Source organism: Phalaenopsis equestris, unplaced genomic scaffold (assembly GCF_001263595.1).
Source record: "Phalaenopsis equestris unplaced genomic scaffold, ASM126359v1 Scaffold000202, whole genome shotgun sequence".
NCBI classification, from domain to species: Eukaryota; Viridiplantae; Streptophyta; class Magnoliopsida; order Asparagales; family Orchidaceae; genus Phalaenopsis; species Phalaenopsis equestris.
The window spans coordinates 3152209-3164647 of NW_018164644.1; the positions used below are offsets into that span (position 1 = coordinate 3152209).

General features: G+C 33.5%; 1 protein-coding gene across 1 annotated transcript; it reads right to left on the reverse strand.

Annotated features, from left to right (window-relative positions):
- Nucleotides 1–805: 805 nt before the first annotated feature.
- Nucleotides 806–7981, reverse strand: LOC110022818 (probable WRKY transcription factor 12). Its single transcript, XM_020721931.1, has 4 exons — nucleotides 7737–7981; nucleotides 7621–7670; nucleotides 7375–7530; nucleotides 806–968 (listed from the first exon to the last, which is right to left on the reverse strand). The coding sequence occupies exons 1-4, from the start codon at nucleotides 7971–7973 to the stop codon at nucleotides 806–808; spliced, it is 606 nt and encodes a 201-aa protein (XP_020577590.1). The 5' UTR covers nucleotides 7974–7981.
- Nucleotides 7982–12439: the final 4458 nt, after the last annotated feature.

Consider the following 12439-nt stretch of genomic DNA (forward strand, 5'->3'; position numbering starts at 1 on the left):
TCTTATAAATTTACATATCTAATATCTATTTTTTTTTTCTTATATTTATATAAACCATAACTTTAATAGCATATCTAAGATATCATTATTTTAACATTAATAAGATATTTATTTATATACCATACAATTCTTATGTATTTACATATTTAACGCCTAATCTTTAATATTTTCTTTCACTTTTAATATCTACATTCACAGCACTTAAATTCTTACCATCACATAAGAAGATACTATTTTTACCATCATTTTCAAAGTCTAATGTAAACTTCTCTTGAATAGGTTTATAAAATCAATGTGTTATAGATGTAAGGCATTGGCATACCTACCACCCAAGTATTATGTATATACATTTTGTATATACATTTTGAACGCCTAATCTTTATTTTTCTACATTCATACCACCCATCTTTCACAAAATAACAAAAATATCCCAATTTTAACTTATAAAAAAACGAAATGTATCTTCTCATGCATATGAAGGCTGATATATATATATATATATATATACATATTAAAGTTCAGATATTAGATATGTATATACATAAAAAATTTTGTAGTATATATGCAATTTAAATAGCATTAAATTTTAAAAAAATATATTGAGTTTGTACTCAAATTTAAAACTAGGACTCTCCACGTAGTAGAAGAGGAGAAGCAAACCTTGACATGCATTAAAATGCAAGGTAGGAGAACATAAATACATATTTGCCATTAATCAAAGGCTTAAAAGAATATACAACAAGTATTTTTTTTATAGAGAATTAAAAACATAAAAATTGATAATCCGTAAGAGATTAATAATTAATCAGAATGCTTTGAAGCATTCGCTCTCAGGTGAGTTGTGGTCGTCGCATGGAGAGTGCGTGTGTCTTCCTTCATATGTTGTGATCACCATTCGACAGTCTTCTGATAAACGCTCAACTCTTTTCTTCACTCGGCAGTTGTTATGTGTGCAACGATAATAACTCCTGTCAAAACAAGACAAATTCATATTTAAATGTAAAGCGGCATTTACATACATGCATGCCTCCCAACTCCTTTGTATTTACATATCTAACAGCTAAAATTTACCTTTTTTACATTTGTATCCCTCAATTTTTTTGTTATATTAGGTGCAAAATATGATTATTTTGGCTTTGAAAAAGTGGTATAAGACTTTTTCATGCATGGATAAAAGGACATATATGTAAAAACTGAAATTTAGGCGTTAGATATGTAAAAACATAAAAATTGAGTGGAAAATGTAAGGTGTGGAGCCTGATTGAAAGCAAAGAGTTGCAGCGCCAGGATCAGAAAGGGAGCTCGAATGCCCTAGGGGCGCCTAAAGCATAGTGGTGCCAAGGCGCCAGGTTGGGGGGCGCATCAACATCTGGATACATGGGGGTGGGACCCAAGAGCCCATTTCAGGTGCCTACGCACCTGGATCCAAAGATATCGGTGTCCAGGCCCCCATTCAAGGTGCTCGGCGACGCCTGGATTCATGACTTTAACCTGAGCGAGTGGAAATGAATTAAGCATCTTTTAGGCATTAGGGGTGATTTGTACATTGTTTGGGATTTAAGCTGTTGTTTTGTGAAGGATCGAAAGAACTTTATCTTGCGTGTGGTGAACTTTAGAGGGGCTTTTGTGTGGAGCCATGAAGTTCGAGAAGTGGATTTCGGTGGTGTGATTTCTCTAGTGCAATCGAAAAATGAATTGGAGTGGAATTGTTGTAAGTTCCATTGGTGTAGAGAGAAGATTCGAGTGGTGTTAATTTATGTACATTTCTTCTTTCATATTGAAAATTTATTTGTGTCATGACTCTGATTTTTTTTCCCGTTTTCTCGTTTCTCCATGTTAAATTTTGGTGCATTTTTATGTGATTAATTTGTTGTTTGTTTCTGTTTGATATTTTATTCCAGAATTTTAAAATCAATGCGATCGTTTTTCTACAGTGTGATTTTGATTGTAAATCAATCAAAGCCCAAGTTTTCATCCCAGTAAGTGATATTAGAGCGGGTTTCTTTTCTGAAGAATTTTTATTCAAGTTGGAGCAATGATCGATAAAGAGATGTACATGGTGGAGAATTTTAATGGATTGATCTTTACATTCTGGAAAATGTAAGTGGAAGATTTATATATATATATATATATATATATCTACTTCTAGAAGGAATCACCAAGAAGCTCAAATCGATGACTCTGGAATAATGATAAATGCAGGATCAAAAAACCCTATGCTTGATTTATCTTTCACTTTTCTGTTTTGTTTCATTTAACATAGTGAATGAGAAAAATATGATGGATCTCATCGTGGAACAATCAAGGATGTATGAGAAATCTTCTGTTTTAAATAAGATTTTTCTAATAAAGTGTTATTTAACATGAAGATTTGGAAGATTGTTCTGTGGTAGAACACTTGTATAATTTCAATATTGTTATTAGCAAGTTGTGTTCTATAGATATCAAATTTGATAATGAAGTCAGATCAATGTTAATTTTGACTTCATTATCGAATAACTATGATGGATTTGTCACAACGATGAATAGCTTTTCAAGTAATATGAAGGTGTTGAACTTCGATGACATCGTATGGTTAGTGTTGAATGATGAATTTTGCAGATAAACAACAAATGATGAATATTCAAGTTATGGGTTGAATTTTGAAAGCATGTAAACAAATTTATACATGAATACATGCAAAAAAAGATTGACCAAGTCCATAAGAGGAAACTTTAGGTCAAGAAAAGGAAATGAGAAAGGTGAATATTGATGGTGGAGGCTAAGATATGAATCTTTGTACAAATTTCTTCACGGACGAAATCTAAGGCGACTCCCTAGTTTTACCCCTAGTCAGTATTGAATCTTAGATAGTAGATTCAGGTGTTTTTTTCATGTTTGTCCCAACAAAGTGGTGTTTAAAAATTACAGGCGTATTGATTTAGAAAAGATTTATTTGGGAGATAATAAAGCCTACATTACTATAGGAAATGGTGATATCGATATCAAGTTTCCAAATAAAATAGTTTAAAAGATCAATGAAGCAAAACATGTTCCAAGTTTAAGAAAATCTAACCTTGGTGAGCCAGCTGATAACGTTAGGACATGTGAGTTATTTCAAAGGTGATTCATGAAAGTTGGCTAGAGGACATGACGATGCCTCGAGATAATATTGAAAGCACTCTTTATCTGATCATTGAGATGAAAAAATCAATTATTGTGGTTGGAATCAAGGTTGACACAGGGTTTTCAAACCACGGGCTTGACCATATGAGTAAGAAAGGTATGAAATTCCTGCTTTCAAAGAATAAGCATCATAGTTTGAAATATGTGAATTTAAAGTTCTGAGAAGATTATATATATGATAAGCAAAAAAAAAGTTTCTTTCTCAAGATTTGGGTCAATGTGAACTCAAAAAAATGAAGTTAGTGCATATTAATGTATGAGGTTCTACTCTAGTTCAGTCCATTAGAAGTTCCCACTGTTTTATCAATTTCATTGAGTGGCACACTAAAAAGATATGGGTTTACTTTTTAAAGCATAAATGTTCTATTAAAATGTTTAAGAAGTGGAAAGTGAGACAAACTTGAGGTTAAAGTGTCTGAGATCATATAATGGGGGTGAGTATCATGACCAAAGCTCCAAGTGTTTCTGTGTTGTAGAAGGGAATAGTCATGATTTTCTGTGTTTTTTTTTCATGTTTGTCCCAACAAAGAAGTATTCAATATTTTGTTTTGAATTATTGAATCATGTGATCTTTTATTCCATGGTACGATTTTAATAGTAAATCAATTGATGCCCAAGTTTCTATCCCAAGAGTAAGAATGTAAATATTCCAAATTTAAAATGATTTTAAACTATAGAAAAGTTTACTAAAACAAGTTAAGAAAAATTGAACTGGTAATTGGAGATTTATATGAATTAATCATTTAAGTATTATGCAAATACTCAATCTTAATAAGGCCTTGGACACTCATGCCAGTCTTATTGAGAGGCTATAGATGATGCCGCTTGAATTATTATTAACAAATGATATTTCAATTAATATTAGTAACTTTATTTCATGATATCTATAAATAATTGAGTTATGCATCTAAATTTAATGCAAAGGAGACCCATGTATACAAATATCGGAACTTGATATATAAACATTGGGCTTTTTACAGGTGCTAGATAAGCAAGAATCGAGTGGTATGTATGCAAATCTTTGGTAATCTAAATGACATTTTAATTACATCTATGTAATTTTGAACTTCTAAAATAATTGATCATCAAGTTCATGGTGAATAAGTATATGTTGAACACAAGTTAAAATGTTTGCACATGTATAATGTCATCTAAAATAATTTAAATTAGCTTGACTTTAAGAAAATTTAAAGAAGTGGTATTTCTATCAAGGGATATTACAAAATTATCTAACATTTTTTAATCAAATTTGATTAATGATCAAATATTCTTTAATATTTATCAGAAAAAGAGCTTAATCCTAATTTCCAGTGTAATAATAAAAGTAAGAAAAATTTAGGTATATGGTTGGAAATCTATGGAATCATGTTGATTCTAGTGAAAACTTAGGGTCCGGTTGGGGCAGCTTATTTGGTGTGGTGGCGTTTTGAAAACACATCTGTTTTGTTTGGGTAAACCGTGTTTTGACAGCTTATGTGTTTTCAAAATGCCGAAAATAACGTTTTCACAACTCATCTATCTATGTGTGGTGATAACTTTCTCGCAGCGGTTTGGTTTTTTCAAAAAAATAAAAATTTGTAATAGTAAAATTTGTTTGTAATAGTCACCGCACCTAGCTTATCATCAGATTATTTTTAATCAGCTTATCAGCAAATTATTCAATAAGTTGCAGCTGCCCCAAACAGACCATTTGTTTAAAATATGAAGATGAATATTACCCTGAAAACTTATGGTTAAATAGAAGTGAGGGATAAGACAAACTTCATTTTTGTGGTGGATGAAACTAAAGATTTGTTAGGGGCAGCTGCAACTATTTGAAGAAGTATATGTGAAATTGTGGTAAAAAAAAAAATCATTCCTTCAAATATTGCGGTGGCTATTACAAATTTATTTTATATATTTTCAGAAAATCAAATCACAAATTTCTGATAGGCATACACTTAGTTAAGTCATGCTGCAAAATACAGTTTCCCTCCATATTTTTTTGACAAAAAAAAAAACTAATAAAATACAATTTTGTCAAAAGACATAAAGTACAATGCGACACCGCACTGTCACCCTAAATACAACCTAAAGCTAAGAGAAGAAGCTTTGTTATCCTTTAATTTCGATTTCACCGTGTATATATACCTACAACTCTGACTTAACAACCAGCCAAAAACAACAACAAATTTCAACATAGCAAAAAATAGAAAATTACACACACCCACGAATATAATTATAAGTAAAAATGGCTTGATTTGCTGACAAAAGAGCCAGTCTTTAAAATGGCCTAAACTTATAAACATAAATATATGATTCTCTGTCTCCAATTTAATCTAAATCATTAATTTTTATATGTAATGTAAAAGTCATTAGTTGATCAAATTTCAAATAAACTCATAAACACTTAGTCATTCACCAGCCTTAACAGAAAAAAAAAATCAAGATGATAATGCATGATATAATATTGCTCTTATAATATAGCTTTGTTCTTTGTCAACAAAAATAGAGAAGGCAAAACAAGCCATATTATCACCATAGTAAAAAATAGACACCTACAATAAAGTGTCATCATCATATCTAGCAACAAAAGTAAGAAATAAAAATGAGTTGATTCTAACAATGAATAATGACATATAATTCTGCAACGCATATTTGAATTCATTTTTATGTTCAGAAACTGATTGAAGACTGAGGAATGAATAGAATTCATTGTGAGTGCGTAATATGCTTTATATTTGTCTTGTTAGGAGAAAGATAATCAACTAGAGAAGAGAAACTTAAAGATGATATATATATAAAAATTTTATCATATATATATATATATATAATAAAATTGACTTTTAAATCATAAAAGTTCGTATGGTGATGGCTGCCGCTATTCCACCGCTATGATAAAAATATTATTGCGCACGAACACTGTAAATACGAATAACAGTGGATGAGAAGGTCACATGACATACACAAATTTATGATGACGTAATCTGGCCATCCACCATTGTTCATACATCCGGACGTTTGCACGTAGTAATTTTTCACTATGATGATCGATAGTGATAACGAACAATTGAGCATAGATGCTCCAAAATATTTTCCCATAATTTATATTGGGCCACATATGCCACTCTACAAACTTTTGATCATTTAAACCTAAAATAAGTTCAGTTTCAAATTACTCAAACAGTAATTAAGAAAGTCAAAGGTGTAGCAATTAAATTAAATTAAATTAAACGTCAGCAGTTATATCCCAATAACTTCATTATTGAAAATCTATATGATTAAGAACAACATTGAGCTCTTTTGCCAAAGAATGATTTGAAATAGTTTTTTCAAACCATGAAGATTTAAGTCCTAAAAAAGAATGAGAACTTAAGAAAACATCATTGCACCTGTGCTTTACATGCATTAATTTGAGATGAAATTATTTGTTACTCTAGTTCATATTTCTCTTATATATGTACGTGTTATGTATTTTTAATGAACATTATGTACATTATTTTGAACTATTCTTGTAACATATGATTAGACAATATTGAAGAATATGGAGACATAAAAATATAGATCAAAACTTTTTACACTATGGAGAGAGAGAGAGAGACAGAAAGAGAGAGAGAGAAAGGGATGCATATCTATATCTATATCTATCTCTCTCTCTCTCTCTCTCTCTCTCTCTCTCTCTATATATATATATATATAAACTATTAAAACTTTACTGGAAAATGAACATATTCAGTGCTGATAAATAGGAAAAAGAGAAAGTAATTAGGACGTATATATAGTCTACAAGAAAATAGAAATAAGACCAATGAATTCATATGGGGAACCAATCACTCCCTAATTTTTCAATCAGAAGCTATTAGCAGAAAATATAATTTACTTGAAATTTAATTTAAATGTGGATTTTATTTATTACTACATTCATGCATTATTTTGAAACAAACTTTAAGTATCAGTGTTGTAATTAATGTGTTAATCATCCTCTAAACTTTTGCTTTTAGCAAAAATATAATTTTTTAAGTACTGAATAATTTTTTCAGTGGAGTAATATCTGCCAAACAAGTGATACAAAACGCAATTAAATAAAAAACTAAGATAGAAACTAACATCAAACATCAACTCTATAAATACCAAAAATAATAAATAAATGTTCATGCCCTATATATATATAATTAAAATCAACAAATCTTCTGCAAAATTAGGGTTTGAAAGAGAAAAGACGAAGCACACCTTGGATGCAGACTATTTTTCACAACTTTCTGTCCATATTTTCTCCATTTGTATCCATCATCTAGCACATCAACATCACTCCTTGTTTGAAAGCAGAACCTCGGCTCCCTCATCTTCCTCCTTATCTTTATCTTTCCCCTCTCTGACATCTTCCACCTGATTAATTAAACCTTCTGATCATCTCTTATCATTCCACTCAATCATGAGATAAAAAATGTATCTTTAAACTAAGTCATGCATTCATACCATGAACTACTACTCTGATCATTAGCAACTTTTGGATCTGAGGACCCAACCTAATCATTAAATTATAAGTCAGCTGAGAATCAACAAGAACACTATATATTCATGAAAGCTCATACCTTTTCAACGTTACCAGCAGAGGGCTTCATCCCAGCAGCTTCCCCATGAACAACTGAATCAGAAGCTTCAAATCCCACAGTGGTAGAAGGAAAAAAGTGGACTTTATTGAAGGAGACATCAAAGCTTAAGCCATCAGGCTGTTGATAATCTACACGGTTAAGAGCTTGAGGATATGGTAATGGAGGGATCTGGAGCTCATAGCTCTCAGAATTTACTCTTGCTTGTCTTCCTTCCATCGACTGGCTTCTAGTATTGTCTTTTCATATAATTAAACAAATGGATGTTCTTCGTGTGATGAATATATGTGCAGATGACCGGTAAATGCCGGTGAAATGGTCTGCCGGACCAGGATTAGTAAAGTTAGCTGTTATGTCTTGTGTGGTGGGGATTCAAGTGAAACATGAATAGAAGTGGTGATGGGAAGTCAATGGACAGCATTTTGGTGCTCTATGTTGGTTGCTGTTGTGGTTGCGGGTGGAGGTGTAGTTTATTACGTGACCTTTTTGGTTAGCGTATTAGTTGACTACTTTTTAAGGATGGAAGCATAATCATATATTTAATTTGAGATAAGCTGTACGTAAGATAATCTGTAATGGATTTATACCTATGCAAAAGCTTGAAGATTTCTACACGTTACTCGCTAGAGGAAAAAACTCTAAAAATTAAGGTTTTTTTATGTCAGAAAAATTATTCCAATTAATAATTTTTCGATTGTTCTTGCATATTTAAACCAACACAATAATTCATGGATTATAAGTAAATATTAATTGACGATTATAATTCGTCAGTTATCTTTGAATCCGCTATATGGGTGGGGTTTTAACCGATGTAATTTATTATTAAGATACAGAAACGTTCCTCGTTAATAATGTTAATAAATGATTGAATAAAAATGGTTTATAGGCCGACGATACTGATACTATATGTGCAGATGACCGGTATATGTGAAGATGTAGCTTCACTGGCCTTCTCTCAAATATATTACTATCATATTTTATCTCTGTGTGAAGATTCAATTATAAACATAAGCATTCTCATATTTTTTAACACAGTTTGATAAAGAAATATCTCATATGGTGTAGCAAAAGTGATCATTTCATCATCCAATGAGAAATCCAATTTTCATTTCCAAAATGGAGATTCACTTAAAAAAATATTGTGTTCCGTAATGTTATCAAAAAAATGTTTAAAGTTCATTTCCATTTTGAGAATGGAAATTGATTTTTTATTGTATGATGAAGTACAAACTCTTAAAACAAAAATGTGGAAGTGGTCTGGTAAGAGTTGTTGGGACGATAATACTTAGGTTGGTAAGTGGTCTTACACTTATAGAAAAATTGTGAAAAAATTATACTCTTGAAAGGGTTGTTGTGAAAAACGACGACAATAAAGCGAAAAATGGAACGAGTAAAATTGCACGCAGAAAAACACTAGAGTGACACACAGATTTGCGTGGTTCGACAAATTTGCCTACTTCCACGGAGCTGCAAAGGATTTTATTTCTTCGAGAAATTACACCGTCGAACACCTCGACGTTTACAAGAAAATCTCTATTTTCTTCTCTCCCATCCTCTCTCTCTCTCTTCCTCTCTTTCTCTTAGCTCTCAAGAGGACTTGGTTTGGCCTTGCTTGGCTTGTGGCTTGGCTTCTCCTTTACGCCAAAAGAGGCTATTTATAGAAACCATGAGAGTGGTAGGTGGAAGGTAGATGAGCGATAGGTGAGATGTGGTATGTGAGCGATAGGTGGAAAGTAGGTGAGCGGTAGATGAGATTCTTAATTAGGAAGTTTATTGAATTTCGGTGGACCGGGTCTCCACATTACCCAACAATTCTCCCACTTGGAGACTGTGACACTGACTGCATCACCTATTTGCTACATCATCTACTAGTTGTACTGATCTTTTCCTCAAACATGATATCCTCCACCGCTGCAACTCGAAACCCCTATCTTCATGTCAGAAGACAAGCTAAAGTTGAGCACAACTTCAGCTTCTCATGAGTAACACCCTCAGTTGACATATCATTGTCAACGTAGCCTTGTACCACCAAGCTCTTTCCTGGGTTACTCATGTATCTGCTTATAAGTCTCATTGCATAAGCAATATCCTACCCTTGCTGAAAGCCCTTTTTAACAAGTCCAGTCATATACCTCTTACTACCACCAAGCGCAGTCTTCACCCGGTACATCCACTTGTTGTGCAATGCCTTCTTTCTTGGCAGATGTTCTGCCAGCTCCCAAGTTTGATTCCCTGTAAGGGAATCCGTCTCCTCCTTCTTCGTCAACTCCCACTTGCTCGAATTATCATCTTGCAAGATTTCTTCATAACTCCATGGTTCTCCACCATTTTTCTGTACAAGGTGCAGTTTTCTTGCCTTTGGCGCTCTACCACTTTTTCAGGAAATTGACCTTCTTTTGCTTCATTATAATGCATCTGATTCATGTGTCCTCGCCTGAGTAAACCTGTAGTCATATATAGTGTGTCAGTTTTCTTACCCCGAACCAGTACTAATGCTCCTTTGGTAACCTTCCAGGTGCTATCTGAGAATACTACCGAATAACCACAATTATTGACCTGCCCAATAGAGATGAGGATTTTCTTCAACTCAGGAATGTTTCTGACCATTTGCAAAGTCTATTTGCTCTTGTTAGGGATTGCAATATCAATGTCTCTCATCCCCACCACGTTTAGAGCTTTTCCATCAGCCAGATATATCTTCCCAAATTTACCTGCAACATAATTTCGCATTAACTCCCGACGGGAAGATGTATAGAAGGAAGCCCACGAATCCAGTATCCAGTCATTAACATAACTGTGAACTACCAGAAATAGTGCATCTTGTATTTCTTCAATTAAAACATTAGTGTCATCATTTTCCTTCTTCTTAAGATTCTTGCAATTCCTTTTTATGTGGACAGCCTTGTCACAATTCCTGCAAGTTGTCTGCTGACCAGACTCTGATTTTGATCTACCTTTGTTTGAGTTCCTGTCAAGTGATCTCCCTCTAGAATCAACATTCAGCGCCGAACTTGAACACGAGGCCTTGCCAGAACTCTTCCTGCTCACCTCCTCAGCCAAAATCAAATCATTAATATCATCATATTTCAGCTTAGATTTACCTGCAGAACTACTGTCATTCTCATGGCTTCCCAACTATTTGACAGTGAAACCAACAATATCAGTGCACGTATCTCATCATCAAAATCAATTTCAACAGACAACAACTTATTTGTGATAGTGTTGAAATCATTTAGGTGTTGAGCAACAGACACACCTTCCACCATCTTCAAGTTAAATAACTTTTTCATCAGATGCACATTGTTATTCGTCGATGGCTTTTCATACATACCTGATAAAGTCGCCATGAGATTTACAGTAGTCATCTCCTTGATGATGTTGTGGGCAACTGATCTCGACAGGGTTAATCGTATAACCCCCAAAACCTGTCGATTCAACAAATTCCATTCCGCCTCGTCCATCTTTTCTGGTCATTTTCTCAGTAACAAAAGATGAAGTTTCTTCCCCCAGAGGTAGTCCTCTATCTGCATCCCCCAGTAAGCAAAATCTATGTCATTGAACTTATTGATCCCCGATGTCATCACTTTGTCTCTGCCCATCGTTCATCTTTAGATTCAAACCCAAGCTCTAATACCAATTGTTGTGAAAAACGACGGCAATAAAGCAAAAAATGGAACGAGTAAAATTGCATGCAGAAAAACACCAAAGCGGTACACTGATTTACGTGGTTCGACAAATTTTTCTACGTCCACGGAACTGCAGAGGATTTTTTTTCTTGAAGGAATTACACCGTCGAGCGCCTCGACGTTTACAGGAAATCTCTATTTTCTTCTCTCCCATCCTCTCTCTCTCTCTCTCTCTTCCTCTCTTTCTCTTAGCTCTAAAGAGGACTTGGCTTGGCCTTGCTTGGCTTGTGGCTTGGCTTCTCCTTTAAGCCAAAAGAGGCTATTTATAGAAACCATGAGAGCAGTAGGTGGAAGGTAGATGAGCGGTAGGTGGGATGTGGTAGGTGGGATGTGGTAGGTGAGCGGTAGATGGAAAGTAGGTGAGCGGTAGGTGAGATTCTTAATTATGAAACTAATTAAATTTCGGTGGACCGGGTCTCCACATTACCCAACAAGGGTTGTTTTATATACAATAACAACCAAGTTTAAAGGAAAATATGGATATACGTTCGTCGATAATCGGTCATCGACAGCTCTTCTAAGAGCCTCAGTAGGCTGTTAATGTTTTGACTTTAAAGCTATCTAAAATGTTTACTTTTTTTAAAATATGTTAATTTAAAATTCTCAGGTTTCATCACCTTTTGTTAAAAATCGGTCAGTAGATTAACTAAAATAATTAAATGTATTCAACTGAATGCATTTTATAATGTGTTTTTTATCTCATGCTTGAAAGTACACATGGATATTCGTACATCGAGATTATGGATGTACAACAGATTTTATCTGAATAGAGAAGGGATCACTTAGGAATTTTTGAATGGCATCAAAAAATTTGTGTCAGTTGTTTCTCAACTGTCGGTTTACCTATCTGAGAGTAGGTTTCAGTGTCTATGTTTGAAACACAGAAATCAAGCACACCTAACTCTTGATAAAGTGAAATTTGATCTATATCGTCGGGGATTTCAGCTAGATTACTCAATTTGGACTTCACATGGAAGGTTGATCCTACAATTTTTAGCT

What these genes read in the sequence shown, in the direction of transcription:
- LOC110022818 (XM_020721931.1), bottom strand. Translation starts at nt 7,973, where the DNA reads ATGGAAGGAAGACAAGCAAGAGTAAATTCTGAGAGCTATGAGCTCCAG. An exon ending in CTGCTGGTAACGTTGAAAAG is followed by an intron (nt 7,671 to 7,736) that starts GTATGAGCTTTC and finishes TTTAATGATTAG; the next exon opens with GTTGGGTCCTCAGATCCAAA. An exon ending in GATCAGAGTAGTAGTTCATG is followed by an intron (nt 7,531 to 7,620) that starts GTATGAATGCAT and finishes TTAATTAATCAG; the next exon opens with GTGGAAGATGTCAGAGAGGG.